This window comes from Miniopterus schreibersii (assembly GCF_964146895.1).
Source record: "Miniopterus schreibersii genome assembly, chromosome: 2".
NCBI lineage: Eukaryota > Metazoa > Chordata > Mammalia > Chiroptera > Miniopteridae > Miniopterus > Miniopterus schreibersii.
This window is the reverse complement of record NC_138102.1, coordinates 15,528,813-15,549,418: the sequence shown is the minus strand read 5'-3', so window position 1 is coordinate 15,549,418 and position 20,606 is coordinate 15,528,813. Positions and strand designations below refer to the sequence as shown.

General features: G+C 33.4%; 1 protein-coding gene across 4 annotated transcripts in view; it reads right to left on the bottom strand.

The window, feature by feature from the left end:
• WRN (WRN RecQ like helicase) overlaps positions 1-20,606 on the bottom strand; it is a 97,970-nt gene that overhangs the window by 72,976 nt on the left and 4,388 nt on the right. Inside the window, exons 2-7 of one of the 4 annotated variants that reach the window (XM_081128246.1) lie at positions 6,171-6,287; positions 5,222-5,334; positions 3,152-3,297; positions 2,525-2,673; positions 1,641-1,790; positions 354-423 (exon numbers count right to left, since the gene is read on the bottom strand). In XM_081128246.1, coding sequence (XP_080984372.1) covers positions 354-423; positions 1,641-1,790; positions 2,525-2,673; positions 3,152-3,297; positions 5,222-5,334; positions 6,171-6,263 — 721 coding nt within the window. In that variant the 5' untranslated portion in view covers positions 6,264-6,287. Of the gene's footprint in view, positions 1-353; positions 424-1,640; positions 1,791-2,524; positions 2,674-3,151; positions 3,298-4,362; positions 4,389-5,221; positions 5,335-6,170; positions 6,288-20,606 lie in introns of those variants that run through there. The other 3 variants (XM_081128247.1, XM_081128248.1, XM_081128249.1) reach the window with 3 other exon arrangements.

The window sequence follows — 20,606 nt, the reverse complement described above, 5'->3', positions numbered from 1 at the left end:
CACTGTAAAGTATCTTATACAATTTAAATATTTATAGCAAGGATGTATAATCTCCAAACTGGAAGACAGCTAGTTGTATCACTAATGTTATCAAAATCCCAACTATAGAAGCCTAATAAGCAGCAATGCTACAAAGTAAAATCGATGAGTCCTGCTTTGCCGCCAGTAACATGCCTAGAACCCTAAGCCTTGGCCAAATAGATGTTGACCTAATGTCAAAACTGCTCAAACACTCAAGAAGTTGTAATAATACTAAATGCTTTGCACAGGTGTGAATATTGTCTTTTTGGAGGTAAATCTCACACAAAAAAGTAAATTCAAATTTTATCTTTTATTTTTAGATCATAACATACCTTTATTTATGGAAAACAACTGCACAGCATCACCCAAAATTTCTAATTTTTGATAAATGATGAGGCCAGCCTATGGAAAAACAGAAAAATGAAAGTGCATACTAATGATCTCCAAAATTATGACCCATCTTTACAAAAATCCAAAACAATGATTCCCCAAGCACCCAAAAAGCTGAATTCAACCTATTATGTTACGTGAAGATTTAAATGTCTTCATTTATCCACCACACCAATTGTGAGAATGGAGAAAGTAAGCAGTCTATGCTTTAAAATGAAAGTTTAAGTTCTCATGTTTTAACATCTAGTATCTCAAGTAGGTATCCAATCAAATAACTTACAAATGGAATTTAACAAAATATAGTCAAGTAAGAGAAGTATGTTTTGACTATAGATATCCATTCCACATATCTCATTAAATTGGCCAAGAATGTTAATCAGTGTATAAACAGCCCCTCTTCTAGGTACTGTTGACAGGAACAATTAAGTCATATTGATTTTTCATAAATAAAAATGCTATAGAATTTGAGCTAGTTCTCAACAAGTTTTATGATTTTTTAACAGAACATGAAGGACAGTTATCAACCTATTTTCCAACAAAACTGAATTTTTTGTTTATAAATAAAAGGAGTTTCTATTCCTAAAAACAGATGCAAAAGAAAAGGGAAACAACAAGATATTCATCTACAAATGAAAGTATAAATTAGGGAAAAAGAAATTCACTGGGACATAAAATATACTTCTTGAAAAAAAACCTGATAGTGCTACATATATAGATAAGCCCAGATTTCACTATGTACGAGTATATAAATATGAAAATGCATCTGACTAACAGCAGTGAAAGCTAAATCTAGAGGCAATTTTTCTAAATTTTACCACATTTTAAATATAAATACAGGAAATAAGGCCAGCTTCAATAGAGAAACTGACTTGTAATTATTTTTATTCTGAAGATGCTTATAAATCAAGCACATCATCAATACCACTTGTGCATACTCAGTCTTGGCTTACTCGCCTTTCGTGTTTTCGGAGAACTCACACTTTTTACGTACAGATTGGACATTATTTTGGCTTCATGACAACAAAAATAACCAGCATGGAACAATCTGTTGATTGGTACTTGTTAATTAATATTGAGAATTAACAGCTTCACTAAACGCCTTCCTAAGCATTTTTAATGCCAAACTGATTTAATATATCTTAGCTGAGTGTGTGACAGTACAACAAAATTTTTCTAAAGTATTTTAGGTTTAAAAAATACATCATAGTCTAAAGATCTTTGGTACATACATAAGCATCAGTAGCTGCATACAGTTTCTGGTCCTCAGTGAGAGGATAATTTTTCCAATTGCTACAACGGATAGACTTGTCTTTCAGAAGCTGTTTACCGAAGAGGTGTTTAACCAAACCATTGAGGCTCCAGGTCTCTAAACATTTTAGCTAGAAGTAATGAACAAACCAACACAGCAAAAATTACTCCCTTCTATTCTCATATATTCCTAAATACCACCAAATGACCATGCCACAAATAAAGTTGGAAATGTTATACCAAAATATAAGGCATATACAGTCCTTAATAAATTTCCTGTCATTAAAAACCTCATTTGCAGTCTACATTATAAGAATTTAATTCTGGAATTTCCTCAGTGTACTTATTAAAACTCTTGGACTGTAACAGTATTGTTCATGGAAAAAACATTGAATAGATTGGTAGGCTTTCAACTTCCCAGCCAAATGAGTACTTGGCTAAATATGAGAATTTAACCTAATGACCACATTAATAAAATATGTGAAATATGGGTGATGATGGAATTGATGGTTCAACTTGTAAGAGCATCATACCACAAGAGCTACAGTATCCCCTTCCTTTATAAAAAAAAAAAAAGGTATTGGGCATTGATAGAAATTGATTAAAGAGATAAACTTAATTTAAATTTGAAAATATATGAAACAAAGTGAAGTAATAGTAATATGACGGAGGTACTTGCTTAAAAAAACTATTTGCTAACGCAATAGATTAGAACTGAAGGTTTTTGTTATGAAACACTCATTTGGACTTCTTTATTACAAAAACATACAGCTTAAATTACTTTTTTCAAAAAGTCTAACATTCAGATAGAAGGGACATTCTGTGAAACACAAATTTATCTTGTTTGTGAAAATAATATATGTACCTTTTCATTGGCAACATCTGTCAGTTCCACAATGCTCTTTAATTTGATGTCAAAGTCACGTAAAAGTTTCCACTGATCTCCTTCAATTCCAACACCTACCTTTTTAATTGCTTCATTTTCAAGCAACATTTTTAATCCCTGAGGAAAAACTATAACATTTTATTATTATTCTCTTAGGTTCTAGCAAGTGTGATGGATTTATTTTCTACTCTGACACATTATATGTTTATATTTAAATTTATGTTCATGTTAAGTTAAAATTCAGAAACACATTCACCTTGAGTATTTCTTTTCTTACCTAAAGCAAAAAGCCCTGACTGATGACAAGAAAAACAACTAGTTTGAATGCTACCTCTGCTAATACTAAGTATATTTCTGGTCATTCTGCCCCTCTAAACTTCAGTTCTTTACTCTGTAAAGCAGGAATAACATCACCATCTGAAAAGATGTGAAAATTAAATAAAACAGGGATATGAGTGAATCAGGTGGAACATAAATACTTAAACAAATGTATAAGGTAATGAAAGAAGTGCCAGCTAATTCAAAAGCTTAACTTTATGGGGATAAAGTTGACATAATATAATTATCTACCACATAAAAATGAAACAAAGAGAAGAGATTACCAACCTGACATAGAGGAAACATGAAACAAGTAACATTTGCTCTCTGACACACACAGCTGAATTAGTGCAACTCTGCTCAGTTTCCCTTTACTGTATATTGGTGGCCATTCCATGTCGAATCCTATTGCATCTCCATCAGACAAACTCATGCTATAGGGGGAAATAGTGTAAATTAATTACATTAAAATGTCAACTTCTGCACATCCTTCAAAAAGTTAAAAGACAAGCCACAGCTGGTAGAAGATATCGGTAATATATATAACTGCTAATGACTAGCCAGGAAATATACACAATCCCTCGAAAAGTCAATTTTAAAAAAGACAAGTAATCCAGTAAAAAAAAAAAAGGAGAAAAACATGAACAGGTAATTCCCAAAAGGAAATGCAAATAAATATGTGAAGACATGAAATATCACTAGAAATCAGAGAAACGCAAATTAAATCTATACAATATCACATCTATCTGATTAGCGAAAATTAAAGACACACAGCATCAAGTGCTAAGAAGGATATCTATTAGTGGGACCGCTCATATACTGGTGAATGTTTAAACTGATAAAATCCTCTTGGCAAAAGCTTTCACAATCTCTAGCTAAAGATGTATAAACACTATAATCTGGCAAATTTTTCTCATAAATATATTAAACTCTCATATGTGCACAACCAGACAGAAATGTCTAAAGCTGTTCATTACAATACTGTTACTACTGACAAAAATAGAAAAAAACTGCATTTCCATCAACAAAAGAATGGACAAATTGTGGCATAATGAAACAATATTATATAAAGGTTAAAATAGAACTATATATACCAAAAATTCTGAAAAACATAAAATGTTGAGTGAAAAAGACAAGTGGCAAAGTATGCACATAAAGTGAGAGCATTCTGCCCTGGCCAGTGTGGCTCAGTTGGTCGAGCGTCCTCCTGTGCACAGAAAGGTCGCTGGTTCGATTCCCAAGCAGGGCATATACCCAGGTTGCAGGTTCGATCCTGCTCGGGGTGCATGCAGGAGGCAACCAATCAATGTCTCTCTTTCACATCAATGTTTCTCTCTCCCTCTGCCTTCCTCTCACTAAAAAAAATCAATAAAAACATATTTATTAAAGTGAGAGCATTTTTTTAAAGTTTTGAAATAGGCAAAATAATAGTATGTGGTATTTTGAAATATAAAATTATGAATATTATAGAAAACATGTGAGGGAATACAAACACTGACCTCATGATAGAAGTTATCTCAGTTGGCTGGGGAGGAGAGAATCAGAAAGGGCATACATGGGGCTTTAGCTGCACTTTATTATTTCATTTCTTAATAAAGATTTGAAGAAAATGAGTATTAAGTTTGATAAAGCTAGGTGGGATATACAGGGTGTCCCAAAAAAATGAATACGTACTTTAACAGCTGATAGCTCAATTTTGAAAATGAAATGTATTTTAATAAACACTGCCTTTATAATTATCCAAAGTGTGTGTATACATTTTTGGGGGACTCCCTATATATGTGTTTGTATTACTATCTATTACTGTTTATATTTGCCTATTTCACAATTTTTTTAAATTAAAAATATATTTTAAAGAGCCTTAAACTGACTTAGTGCAGAGTCTTAATTTAACAAGACAATTTTTAAAAATACTAACAAATAGTCATTTCAAATGTTATTTTAAGGATCATTTGCTATAATTGTGAACTAAATGAAACAGAGCCCATCACAACCATTTTAATGAATATAAAGTGGTACTTAAGAGTGTAAATAATTCCTTTTTTTTCCCTAAATTGGTGAAATAAACATAATGTATTCAGTAGTTCTGTATATAACATCTCACGTGTTGACAGTAAAAATATCAGCTAAAGTAATATAAAAGCTTATGAATGAACAGGCAAACAAGTAATTTAATTCAGTGATTTTAAGTTTTGATTTTAAAAAGAATTAAAACTTATCAATGATATTCTACATATATGAATAATTACCCATTGAACACACCTCCACTGCAAAAGTCAGTATACTTCAAATATTACCACATTAGTAATCTTCAGAGGGTCCAAATTCCAATGAAACTAGGAAATTCAAATCTCTTACCTAATATCTTCTGATAGGAAAGAACAATCACTAGGTTCATAACTATACACAATGGATCCAGTGAATTCCAGGAAGGGGAGGTCATCTTCCAAAACACTCTTCTGAATAGATGCCTTGAGTTAAATAAAATTCCGAAAAGGTACAAATAAAGTTCATATAAAATAATAAATGTTCATTGAAATAATAAAGCTCTCTGAAGCATTCAAATTATAGTTCTAAGCTTTATTAACTAATGCTTTATAGACTGATGAAGTCATAAGGACAATGTAACAAAGATAAAGCCATCCACTGTAAAGTTATTTTTCTAACAAGTTTATCTGCAAACTTCTAATGCTATTCTCATAAAAACATTTATTTTATTGATCATTTCTGTAATTATATTAGTATTCTAGCTGTAATAATGTTGCCATAAAAATGCTGAAGACTGGTTGGTGGATCTTGTATCTATGAGGACCTAAACTTGCTCAATCATAGAAAATTCAGCAAAGTAAATACTGTCTAAATTACTGCAACAAACCAGTAAGGTCAACCATGCAAAGTAGATAAAAAAGGAAAATACAGAGTAGGAATTCTGATTTTGTAAAGCCAATCAAAATGTAATTCCACCTGACCAGTGTGGCACAGTGGCTGAGCACTGACCCAGGAACCAAGAGGTCACCCACCAGTTTGGGGTTCAGGCTCCATCCCCAGTAGGGGGAGTATAGGAAGGAACCGATCTATGATGTTTCTCACCAGTGTTTCTATTTTTCTATCCCTCTCCCTTCCTCTCTCTCTAAAAATCAATAAAAACATATTTTCTTTAAAAAACATAATCCCATTCACCCATTCAATAACTAAATTCTGGTTCATTCACACAATAGCTACTATAAATTAATGACCTGAAGTTTAAAAGGATCAACTCACTTTACAGGCAAATTTACATAAAAGGAATAACAGGTGAACTGCATACCTTACTTTCTTCTACAGTACATCTTTTATTCTGCGTAGACATCCATTCAGGAAGTTTCCGCTGCTGTAGAGTTTTCAATTGTTTTTTATTCATTTTTAAAAGGCTCTGTTGCAAAATCTAAAAAACAATTACTTTGTAAATAAACAAAGTACAACCTTTGAAGAAAACTCAGAGAAAGGCCTGTGGATATTATTAAAGAACCAAACATACACATGTAGTCAGTTACAGCATGTAGGCCCAAATATAGGATATAAGAGCTAGAATCGCAAAAGAAAAAGAAACAGATACAATATGCCAGATCTAATAACTATATGTTTAGCTAGTTTCTTTTTTCTTTTTAAAATATATTTTTATGGATTTCAGAAAGAGAGGAAGGGAGAGAGATAGAAACATCAACCATGAGAGTCCCTGATCAGCTGCCTCCTGCACACCCCCGACTGGGGAACAAGCCCACAACTCGGGCATGTGCCCTGACCGGGAATCGAACCCAGATCTCCTGGATCCTAGATCGATGCTCAACCACTGAGCCACGCCCAGCTGGGCAAGGACTTTTATATTTTAAAGATCCTAAGTGTACACTCTGTTCTCCTTGGGATCAGTGAGTCCTCAGGAAGGACTCCTTGCCAAGTCTTTTCTTAAGGTCAGAAAAATTTCCCCTTGTTATGGGTTAACTATATCCTTCCCCCCAAAAAAGGTAGGTTGGAGTTCTAATCCTCAGTACCTCAGAATGTGATTCAGAATGTGATATAATCTGGAGATAGAGCCTTCACTAGAAGTAATCAAATTTAAATGAAGTCATTAGGGTGGTTCCTAATCCAAAATGAGTGGTATCCTTACAGAAAGGTGAAATTTGGACACGGAGAGACATGCATAGAGGGGAGATGATATGAAAAAATACATGAGAAGCCAGTCATCTACAAGCCATGGAGAGAGGGCCTGAAACAGGTCCTTCCCTCACAGCACTCAGAAAGAACCAACTCTGCCAACAATTCCAAAAACTGTGAGACAAGGAATTTCTGTCAAGTCACCCAGTTGGTGGTAATTACAGCAGCTATATAGTAAACTAATATACCTCTACTTACTAAGTTATCAATTGCCATGTCTATTCTTTTATTTCCTTCTACAGCATTTCCTCACATGCTAGTGAATTTCTTCCTGCATGAATTTCTTCTCCTAGTCTCTATTTTTTTTTCTTCCTGACTACCACCTCTTTAATTTTATTCTGTATTTTAAGATACTTCTTCCACTTAATTTGCAAGATGTTAATTTCACTCTCAACAGTGATATTCCTCTTTCAGTTTGTCAACAGAATTTTTATAAAGTTGAGATCTTTATTTAGTTCTAGGAAGCTTCTTTGTCCTCTAGGTGAGTCTCCCTAAATGTGCTTACTATTTCTTTCTTTTGCAAAAATTATAATCTAAATATTTCAAAGATCTGTTTCAATAGGAGTTTCCCATTCTGTCCCTTCTGTTGTTGTTTCCAATGATGCTGGAGTTGTCAGGTGGACTATTATTTTACTTGGCCCGTATAACTCTATTTACCATCAGCAGTCACCAGCTTTTAGGGTACCTTGGGAAGCTGCAAACAAGCGACCAAGAGACTGTATGTTTTCTACTGAAGCATCAGGAGGCTATTTCTCTATTCACAGGTCTCCAAAGATGTAATCTTGAGGTCTAGCCCACCAACACATTGAGCCCATCAGTACAACTCCTCTGGAAGTCCTCTGACAGGAAAGATCAAGTAAGCTTCCTAGGACCAATCAGTTGCTCAGTTCATTCAACAAACAGCTATTTAATTTTCAGCCATATTTGTTCTATCACACTAACTCCATTGAGTATTTTATTATGTTTCAGTTCCTTTCTTACCGTCCAATTTTCCTTTTCCACCATTTTCAGTACTTTTATAAACACATGTTCCATTGAATCCATTGATAAAACTTATAGGGACTTTAAATTCTTTTTTTTGTTTATTAATTATTTATCAAGGGTCAACTATTCAGCTTAGTGAGCTTGATATCTGTTGATTTTCTTCAAATACATGACTCTCAATTGTTCACTTAATTTACAAATGAAGGGCTATACCAGGAGTTGGCAACATTTTCAAGTTCATGGCACATTCAGAAAATGAATATATTTTTATGGCACATTGGAGAGGGTAACTGGGAATGTGAACATAAAATTTTGTAAAACTTACATCTTCTTTATAAAATTAAAATTTTCAAACTCTTTAAATAAAAATCTTGAAATTGTTTAGGTGAACACAACTTTTGTGTATTAGATTTTATACTTAAAAAGGCTAAACACAACTCCTGATTAAGACCTTTTAACATTTTCTTAATATTCCATATAGCAACCACCGCAAAGAAGCTTTATTAGCACCCATGGTAGCAAATGGCAAAAGAGGGGAAGGCTTTGCTCCAATACACTGAAAATACCTTTTTCATGATTAACTAGCATTCCAACAATTCAATCTCTTTAAATTGTATTTCAAGAGTACTAATATCTTTAAATCTAATAGCTTCTCTAGTTCTTCTGAGAAATATGTAAATTCTTTCTGATAATGTAAGTAAGCTTTGAATACAAATGATTTTTTTATATCAAGTATTTCAATATAATGATAAAGTTTTGTCTCAGGCACACACTGACTTTAATTAATTCTTCTTTAGGATTCCAAGAACACCAATTAAGCATCACTTCTAAAACTATATTAACTTTCTCAAAGCTGAATTTTTGCTCTGAACCCATAAACTTTGTCAGTACACGTTCATTTATTTCCACATGATCATCGCACTTTTAAGTTAATTCAAGTGCTCAAAATGTCAGTTAAGGATATCATTTTTTGAAGCCAATAACTATACTTCAACAAATCTGCAAAGTAAGAATCATTCCCATAGAATAATTTGAATTTTTCCTTTTAGTTTATAAATCTTCCTTTGGACTGTCACACACGTTAGCAATGAAATAGCTAATCCCATTTAGTCACCTAATGCTGAAAATAAGGCACTGTGGCAGCTTGGATTTCATTAGGTTCGCCATTTTTATGACATCATTGAAGGAGGAATTCAGAATTATGGGCAAATTTTTAATATTACGAGAGCTTCTCTGTGGATAAGACAACATATCCTTTTTTTTTTATATTGAACTTAACGTAAAGCCTTTATACCCTCCTGTTACTGCCAATTCTAAACTTCCACTGTTCCATAATATCTTGTATATTTCAAAATATTCATTTTTTTCACTTTGAATACTTCATCCTCAGTTGATTTTGGAACTTCTCTGCCAAGCAAATAATGTCCTTCCAGGTGTTTTTCTTCAGCCTTCTAACTGAGGGCCAATGCCAACATTTATAGATTCATATCTGCAACGAACACCTTTTTCATTAAATAATCTTTTGGATTAATATTGCCTTTATGTCTTTGACAAATCTTCAACATATCTTCTAATAGAACAATTTAAAATGTCAACTTTTCCATTTCCTTTTCCTTACTGCTGCCAAACAAAATATACCATACAGGCAGGAACAAAGAGCAGTGAGGAATCTGGGCTTTTCTAATTGTGCAGTCCCATAACTAGCTTCTTGAGCTCAATCTGGTTATCACTTTTATCAGTCTCTTAAAAGAATTTTGTTCTTATTTTGTACTAAAGATGATTTCAAAAGTTAAAATCTTTTATTTCATAAAATAGGGGTTTTATGAATAGGTACCAGAGTGTTTTGTTTGACACTCCTACTTCATTTAATTTAAGCTGAAAGGTAAAGAATTATGGCAACACCAGATCCAATTCTGAGATAATCCTTTATTGACTATTCATTTATTAAATATTTACTATTATGTTGAGCTTATGAATCAAATGGCTTTTTGGCTTTAATCAATATATTAGACATTATAGTGAAAAAGGAAATACCTGTAGAAATTAAATGTATTTGAATATAAAGTACTTTAAAATACTGTAGGTCTTTAATTCCTTGGGAAAAGCTTTTTGTCAATTTTTAGTTTGTCTGAATTCTTATGAGTATCTTTTTAACAAAGGAGACTAATCAAAAACTGAGTGTACTTAAATATTTATTTTCATTTAGTTTAATACTAAATTTTTTAGGTAAACAAAATATATTTCTGGGTAATTAAAAATATTTCATATGAATTTTGGCAGTTAAAAAGACCTATATTTTCTTTATTGAATCAACTGAATTACATGTTCTATTATTAATTATTTATAGATAGAAGCACTAATTCTTTAAATTCTAAAATCAAACATAAAATGAATTCTATCAAAATCAGGTTTGACAAACTGTCACATCAAAAGCCCATCATAAAAAAATTAAAAATTAAATAACAAGCAAAAAAAAACTAACAAAATTGTTTTCCATTAAAGAACACTAAGTCTACAATAATCAGCTAACAATCATGCCCTTTTCTATATTAAGAGTAAAATTATAAAAATTAAGAAAAATAGCCCGGCCAGGCGTGGCTCAGCAGTTGAGCGTCGACCTAGGATCCAGGCGATCGGAGTTCGATTCCTGGTCAGGGCACATGCCCACGTTGTGGGCTCGATCAATGGCTCTCTCATCATTGATGTTTCTATCTCTCTCTCCCTCTCCTTTCCTCTCTCTGAAATCAATAAAGCTATATTTAAAAAAAAAAAAAAATTAAGACAAATAAAATTAAGAGAATTTTATGTACACAAACACATAACTTTCCTGATGACTAAATAATATATACATACATAATTAAAGTAATAATTAGATAGGAAATTATTTAAAAGCTAAGTCAGGAGAAGTACTACATGATACAGCCACAACACAACTCTTTTTTACCATGTTTACTATGCACAGCCATATATTTTACTGAACTGAAGTAGTTTATAAAGGATCTACATAAAAAATGTTCAAATATAATTTCACCTATTCTAAATCTTTGAATGTTTGTCTTACAAAATGCTTGTATATGTCCGAAAGCTATAAAAAAATATGCAACCATCAAAATCTTGCTAAATTACCTACAACCGATATCACTATGCTACAGCACAAATTGGAAGCCACTAACTTTGCTCCAGCTAACTCTTGCAAAAATCAGAATGGGCCCAGTGTTGCTAGACCTTCCAATTTTTCAACAAAAGACAAAGAACTGGATGTTACGATGCTATCTTCCATTTGATATCAATTTCCGAGACCCACCTCTCAATTTATAACCTCTGTTGTGGACAGATCAATACTAATAGCTGGTATGGGTATCCCTAAAAAAAGTTTAAGTCAATACCCTTCACAAATCATTCTTTGAATGAAGTACTTAGGTACATTTTTGTAGGTACACTACAGAATGAGTGGATCTTAAGTATGGAGCACATCTCTCCCCACCTCCCCCTTACTTCTGAGCCTGTGTCAACTCATACTGGCCTAGAGCATTACTCCACTCTATGGCTTCGAGAATCATACTAGGAGTGACCACCCAGCAAATTATTTACTTTCCCAAGCTGCAGAATTATGATTAAAAACCATGAACCCAGAGTAGGGCACTGGCCGTTCTTCCAGTCCATCAACTATCAGTATCAACCATAAGTTTAAACAGTCAAATTTTTTAACAACTGGTTTGATGGTGTAGTAGAAAAACTAGTATATCTAACCATAGCCTAGGCTAAATGAAAGATAAGCCATCTTCCTCATGAAGGCAGGTCAAGGAAGTATTTTCATGCAGTACAAAGATTTCCCTCAAAATACTTCTCTAGTTTTCATATCATTTTACCCATAGATTCATTTATAAGAATCTTACAAAAACAACCAGCATTCCCCAGAAAGATTTATATGCAAGGATAGTTATCCATATTATATATTATCATATTTAAAATATACATTATACAATATTTAAGTATAAAATATACACTAAGTATATAAAATATATATTTAAAATGTAATATAGAATATTTATAATAATAGAAAGTTGAAAACAGATCCTATGTCCAACAATGGAAAAGTGGTTAAATAATAAATTACCCCATAAAACAGGACACTGTGCAGTTATTAAAAACATGTTCTTATAATTTATCAAGTGAAAAAAAACAAGTTAGACTAATTTTACAAAATAAATATGTGTGTATTTGTGTGTATGTGTATTATATATATTATGTAATATATTAAGTATATAAAAATGTTATATATTTTTAAAAGTCTGGAGAAATATATACCAAAATAATAATGGTTATCCCACAACTGCAGATGGTTTTTAATTTTCTTCTTTATACTTATCCACATGTTCCAAATTTTCTAAATGAAAATATGTTATTCAGCAAGGGAGGGGAGGAGTATGCCAATAAAAGGAAAGATTTTTCTTCAATGAACAAACAAGGCTACATTTTTTTATACTATAGAACAAGAGTCAGCAAGCTTTTTCTCTAAAGGGTCAGACAGCAAATATTCTAGGTTTCATGGACCAATTGTCTCTGTCACTATCACTCAAGTCTGTCACTGCAATATAAAAGCCATCAATGACACTTAAATAAGCACAGCTATGTTCCAATAAAACTTTATTTATATACAGTGAAATATAAATTTATACAAATTTTATGAATTATTATTCTTTCAAATTTTTTGTGAACATAAAAACCATTTAGCTCATAATCAATACAAAAATAGCAGCTTGTCAAATGTGACCCACTAGCTAGTTTGCTAACTGCTGCTAGAGAACACAGACAAAATGCTCTAAGACTGGAAAATGTCCAATGCTGATGTTACTAAATCTACGATAGCTAGTTTTTAATCACCATAACACATTCATAAAATATTTAATAATTATACAACTTTTTGGTAAAGCCTTTTTTAAAATTAGTTGCAAAATGGACCTTATGATAGCTAAATTAGTTGGCTTGCTATAGGCTTAGTAATATTAGTCAACTAAATTATAACATGTTTTGAAAGAAATTCATCTTAAGTGATTTTATTTGACAGCAAAGCAATTAGATAGTAAGACAAGCTGTCTACTGAAGCCACTTCTAGTTCACGTCAATAAAAATCACATCAGTAAAATTTAAGTTACAACAAATTTAGGAAAATTAAGACCAATCACATTCCAAATTAGCTAATAAGTGATAGCTTTCTAATCATCTAGCTTTTAAACCATACTCTAGACTTCATTCTGGAAGACTAGAAATTCATTTCAAGAGCACAATATTCTTTCCACTTGGAATAGTATTATCTTCTAAAGAGTGGACAGATTTAACACTAGTCTCAAGAGAAAATTGGGTTTCACTGGATTAGCTCAGAGATTTCTTTGTCCCTAAAACCTCTCAGGTAAGGAAATTAATACCTACTGTTACCACAGTAACTAATTTCTTAAGGGCTAAACTGAATAAAGTATCCCAACCTTTCTGAATTGCATCCAAAAAAAGAAAATCACACTGGTAATTTAAATGGCACATACAAATAACAATTTCAAGTCCAGGACAACATTATAAGTAAGTCGTTCAATGCTTAACTCTGATAGGCACTTACATGTTTAACGCGGATCAATCTTCACTTTCTACCTAAAATAGTTCAATTCTATTTTGTTCAAAATATGTAAAGGCTAATCTACTGAAATACACTGTTTTGCTAACAAAATGTCATAAAAGAGCAGTCATGGTACATAGCTATCATTTCAATTTCTTGATTTGGGTATTTACGCAAATTTTATAATATCCGTTGAGTTTCACAATGTTTCTTTGAGGAAGAATGCTATATTACCAACACTGTGCACAAAAGAAAACTAACAACAAAGGCTAGCTGATATTGCAAAAGTTTAATTAGAGTGGAAAGAAATCACGAGTTGGAATCAGAAAACCTAAGCTCTAATGTTGCTTTGGGTTAAGGAAAATTATCCAAAAGTTAGAAGTAAGACAAAGAGAGGGCAGTATGTCATTTCAATGTCATATAGGAGCACAAACCCACCCAAGGATTATTTCATTAGGAAACATCTTTATGTGATTCATCATTTACTATTGATTAAAAACTCAGACTTTAGGAAGTAACATGTTAACTTATAAGTCCTTGATAAAGATGCAACTGAATTCTACCCAATAGATAAGATCATCTCAAAGGCTATGGTTATTATTGCCCTATAGGATGGCTTTGCATTTAAACCAGCAATCTTATTCCAAACTTCTTTATCTAATGTCTACATGTGATGGTCAGTTTTATGTGTCAACTTGACTGGGCTAAGGATTACCAGCCCAGAGCTGGTAAAACATTATTTTGAAGGAGGTTAGCTTTTGAATAGGTAGACTAAGTAAAGAAGAATACCTTCACCAATGAGAGTAGATATTATCCAATCTGTTGAACAAAAAAGCAGAAGAAGGGCAAATCCACTCTCTGCTTAAGCTGGGGCATCCATCTTCTCCTGCCCTCATACAACCTGGTTCTTGGGCCTTTGGACTGGGAGCAGGGCTTACATCATTGGCTCCTCTGGTTCTCAGGCTTCCAGGTTTGGACTAGAACTACACTACTGGCTTTCCTGGGCCTCCAGCTTGCTGATACCAGATCATGGAACTTCTTAGCCTCCATAATTGCATGAGCCAATCCCTTATAATAAATATTTTTCTATATATCTATATATATCCTATTGATTCTGTTTTTCTGGAGAACCCTGACTAATACACTATATAATCTATGTTCCTCTTTGAACCAATTTTATCTCCTGTTGGTTTCCTCTTTAATGAATTGAATAAATGTGATGTGTCCATTTTATATTTGTATGGGAAACAGTCTTTAATTTTTGGAAAATTATACTTTGACACTTGGCCACTTAGTATTCGTGTGACTTTGGACAAGTCACTTTACTTTTCTAAATTTCCATTTTCTCATCTGTAAAAATGGGATTAAATTCCCATTACTTATCTTATTATACTACAATATTATTATATATATACACCACTTGCCTTACTGGCCATGGGGTTGATGTGAACATAGTGTTAAACCTGTTATCACATCTTTTAAACTTCAGTTATACATGAGTTAGTATCCTGATAGAAGTAGCGATAGATCTTTTATTGCAGTTATACCTCATTCCCTTTAGAGTGCTAAGAGGAATCGAGAATCTGTGGGTTGAGACAGAGATGCCAAAACCATACAAACTAGACAAAGTATATAAATTTATCCAAAGTTAATTAAGCACTGAAGTGCTTCACGGGTAGAATGTTCTTTTACATGATACATTCAAATAGAAAAGAGAAAATTGATTCATTTATCTTAGAAGACTTCATTCTTTCCCATTGTACCTGACCCAAGGAGTACTGAATTTCAGCATGCATCTATTTTCTTTCTCTAACAACACTTCACAAACTACATTTAGGAGGTTTCAGACTACAGTCTACATTACATATGAATAATATTCATATACTCATCTAACTTTTCATGTATGTAGAAAGAATATAGAAAAAAATTTTCAATGACTGATAAATTATAAGACTGGATTAATAAGTGTTTTCAGTCCTGGCCAGTTTGACTGAGTAGTTAGAGCATCATCAGCCTGAGGACAGGCCCAAGGGTCGTGGGTTCCATTCCTGGTGAAGGGCATGTACCGTGATTGCAGGTTCTCCGCCCCAGTCCGGGTGAGTGCAGGAGGCAACCAACTGATTTGTCTCTCTCACATCAATGCTTCTCTCTCTCCCCCACCTCCTCCCTCCCTTCAACTCTCTCTGGAAATCAATGGAGAAGATGTCCTCGGGTGAGGATTAATAAATAAAAATAAGTGTATTCAATAACCTAACAGAGAAAGCTTATAAAACCAAAGCAGCTTAAATGCTTCAGCAATTTAATTTGGTTAACAATGCCCTAATTTTGGTTAGACTCTTTCGGTTTTACCTATACAATTAAGGCATTTTTACAAAGAGAGGCAGCTTCTAGTCAAAAAGCCTTTCAAATGTAATCAACAATGCAATGAACTTTTAAAATTCTAGGTTTGATATCATTTATTATATTACATATTTTCAGAAAATGTAACCTCACCCTTTGAGTATATCTACAGTTACCAATATACTAGCAACTAATATATACACACACACACACACACACACACACACACATATGATACCATTATAATTAGTTATTAATAATAGGAAAGAAGCAAAAAGGGAAGCCAGACATTATAGGCATGTCATTTGGGCAGCTTCATCAGGAAGCTGCAATTTTACACTCCCCAGGAATCCAACAAAGGGAAGATAGACCCATGCCCAATGAAGTTGGGGTGACATAGGAAAGGTACTTGTCTGTCAATCACACCTGGGTATAGAGATGGTTGGCCAGAATGCGCATGGCCCCTGCAAGCACTCAGGAACATTTGGGAATACATAATCTCCTAAACAAAGGAATTCACTCTCTTACAACTCTTGCTGCTCTTGTTGCTCAGGGCACGCTCTCTTGGCTCTCTTGTATTCACCCCAATGGCCCACAGCCATGTGGACTCCCCACCCAATGGACTAATGGCCTGCAGTGGGAAAACACAAGCTAAACTAGCATGGTTCAAACTGGACCTGGCTCTAACATGGAAAGGAAACTCTGGACACTGGCTCTGATTTTAGCTCTACTGAAGACACAGCTACACTTCTATGAATGGATTAAGGGAAATGGGACTTTGGAAACCCAAGGGTGTGTAATTCCACAGAAATGAAGCTTTCTACCATATCTCATCCTCCCGTGGGAGCCTCCGAAATGCTTACTCCAGCAGTACCCCAAAAACCCCACTAGAGCAATTGGGGGAGATGAGGCCCTCTCCTCTCCTATAACATATATGCATACATATCATCTATACTTTATTGTAGAAGATATAATTTATACAGTATTATTCTGTATTGTTTTTGAGAATTGATTTCTACTTTTCAATGCCTAAGAGAAATAGGAAGGGAGAGAAAAACAAAGAGGAACCAGAGAATCCACGACAAAGCCCTCATTAAATTCCCTAAAGAAGCTTTCAAGACTTTCATTAATCTATTGATAGATTTCTGCTAATCTTAATTTCCCTCCAAATAACCTAAGTAAGCAAACTAAAAAAGCTAAATAAATCCGCCTTAATTAGCATTTGGTTTGGCTACAGCAAGTCACTGCAATTTTAAAAAGTAGCAGGATGATATTTTGTTTTGTTTTTGAGAGAGACCTATTTCTACCAAATTTTCATTAATGTCAAATATTGTATAATACATAATTTGTATTAATAAAGTATAAATTAAAATTTGTGTTAATGAAGTCAATTGAAATAAAGTGTAAATGGAGCCAGCCAAATAAATAAAATGTGACTAAAATGCGAGCAGCAGGGGAGAGGATAAAGCCTGTGTCTATGCTGTCACTGTGAAAAGCCACACTGCCCATAAGCCACAACGCGCCTTGACCTGCACTCAATCCATGGCACAGTGAAGTGCTTTATAACTGAATTTCACTGTCCGGCTGAATAATTCATTATTTTTAATGAATTTCCTCTGTTCTGTAAGTAGCTATAGCCAGTCAGCAAAATCAACCATTACAAACTGGGAAACTGCAGAGAAAGTTTTCAAGTAAGTCCATTTAAAACTTGCTTAGTCTGCCTATTTTTCCTTTTATGTTTATTACTGTTAGTTCCTATGGCCTGAGATGAAATTTTATAGGACTCATTATCAAGTGGACACTGATGGTTATCTACCCGGCACCCATTCCACCACGCACCTTTTTTACAGTACCATAAATTTAACTCATAACGACCAGTTACCCACAAAGTCAATGTGGGTAAGAAAAGCTTCCTCCACTCCAGGCTCCCATGGTAAACCCAGCTGATCTAAAGGTAACCCCATTCCCCTTGCCACAATGATGATTCAGAAACTCAGGCACAAACTAAGGCGTTCCTCTGGATTTGGTTTAAGAAAATATATGGTTTAATTCAAGCCTTGTATATGATACAACAGGGGGCTGGTAGGGGGGTGGGACGAGGCTGTTGAGAATGGCACTGTCTTGCTCTTCTTGTAAGAAAGCTACCAGAAAAGATGCCCTCTATTTGAGAAAGTGAAGCCACCTTGATGGAAGTCACCCTGAGGACAAGGCCCACACACAGAAGAAGGCAAATATGAGAAATGGAGTCACAGTCAATGGACTAAAGCAGTCTTCAAGTCAGCCCTACCTCAGCCTTCAAGTTACATTTTAATAACAAATTTTGTTATTTTTTAAGTCTGTTTGAATCAAGTTTTCTGTGCTTGCATTCTAACTAATACAAAAACACAAATGAAAATAAAAGTATGTGGTCAATCCTTTTCTTCCTTTAATCCCTTATCTTAAATTAAGTTATAATGATAAACAGAATAACCATACATTGGTTACAAAATTTTCATAATTTCATAGAGTTTCAAAACCTTCTTAAATGAGAATAAAAATAAAAATAACATAAAATAGCAATTAAAAAGAAAATTATAACAACTAAATGGCAGTGATGCTTAACTTTTGGATGCAAAGCCTTGCATTGGATGGAAATTCATCACTGCCAGGTAGAAAAATGCATAAATTTTACAGTGAGACCAAGTTAAGTGTAGGAGGACAAGAGAAAGATAAAAATGGAGACTGGGTGAAAAAGAAACTGGAAAATTAATACACAATTCTGAAAGGAACCATAAATTTACCCGATATAGTTCTTCCATAAGAACTTTTAATAGCCTCTTCAGACAGGGCAAGTTCATACAAAGTGAATAAAAGGAAAAACCACTAATTTTATGACACCTCTAGGAAGACAAAAGTTATCTTCCAGTCCAATTATCCTCCTACTCTACTTCGGTGCCTTCAGTTTATGAATGAACAGCAAAAGCAGACCAGGTGCCAATCAGTGGATGATGTCTCATCCTGCAACATCTAAATTTCTAGGAGAAACAACAAAGCTTTGCTATTTATTCCAGTGGCTACCATTTTCCTACCACAGACTAGGAAGATCCCATACCTCTATCTTCTTAGCCTCAAAAAGACCTAAAGAGAGGGTAGATTTCTGCCCTCCCCTGAAGAGCTAGCCTATCAGACTAATTGTGGAAGAGATCATAAAAATGCAATGACAAAAACACTGGAGTCAGAAAGAAACACAGGCTTGAAATAGGCTCAGGAGGGAAGGTCACTGGTTCTACCTATCTGGGGAAGAATGTGAAATTATTCCAATTTCTTATTTCTCCATGAAGAAGTTATTCAAAAATCTTCCCTTCTCAATCCTCCCATATATTAAGCATTTTATCAAAAAAAGAAAGACAATCGCCTTTAAAAGAGGCTCAGTGCTATTACTAACAAGTTTTTACAAGAGGTAAGCTCAACTTTTACCAAAAAGCTAAAATCTCCTAAAATAAGTAATTTTTCTCCAGTAACTCTTCGAGGGCAGGTAATTTATCTATTTGAGTAAAAGCAGCAAATATTCCTGAGATGACCAGATTCAAGATGAGCATACCCAAATTAACTACTTTTCTATATATGAGCAAGAATCAGTTAGAAAATATAACTAACATATCTAAACTCAGTAACAGCAAAAATGACAACCTACTGAGAAACAAGCCTAACATAAAATATATAAGAACCATTTTAAAAACTAGAGACGTTTACTAAGACATCAAAAAATAGCTAGATAAGATATACTGAGTTCCTGGATACTTAGTCTCAAAACTGTAAATATATTAATTAAGTCAATACACTAAAGAAGCAATACCAAGAAAAAAATGTCAGCAGGATTTTCATGAAACCACACAAGTTTGTATTAAAGTTCTCTAGAAAGAAAAAATGCTCAAGAACAGTAAATAATTTTTTTCACTCTACTAAATATAAACTAGCGCAAAACAACAGTAAGTATAATAATGTGGAACTGGTATAAAATGGAAATATAAATCAATGGAATAAAGTAGAGCATGTCCAGAAATAGATCCATGTAAATTTAGAAAGCTGACATATGATAAAGGAAGCATTTCTAATCTTTAGGAAAGAACAAAGTATTCAATAAATGAGTCCAACAAAACTGCCTGTAATTCCAATACACCGTTATCAGCAAAAATTAAATAGATTAATCATCTACAATTTTTGCAAGAGAACAGAAACTGGCTCACCATTTTCAAATACGTTTTGTAGAAGTTATCAAAATTTTAAATATGCATTTCCTTCAAGACAGTAATTATATCTCTCCCACGGAAATACATGCACATATGTACAAAGATATAAACAAAGGATGTCCATTATATCAGTCTGTAATAGCAAAAATTCCCGAAGCAATTAATAGGGTAAATTAATAGTTAAATAAACAATGACATATCCATAATATGGCAAAATAAATAGTAAAAGAATAAAATACAACTATATATATTAAGGTGATAAGTTCTGTACATATGTGCTAAGTGAAAACAGGAAAACTAGGTGTTAGTAATAGTTGCCACTTAAATTTTAGAATATAAAATTAAATTCTGCATCTATGTAAATGCAAAGAACAATCCAGGAGGATACATA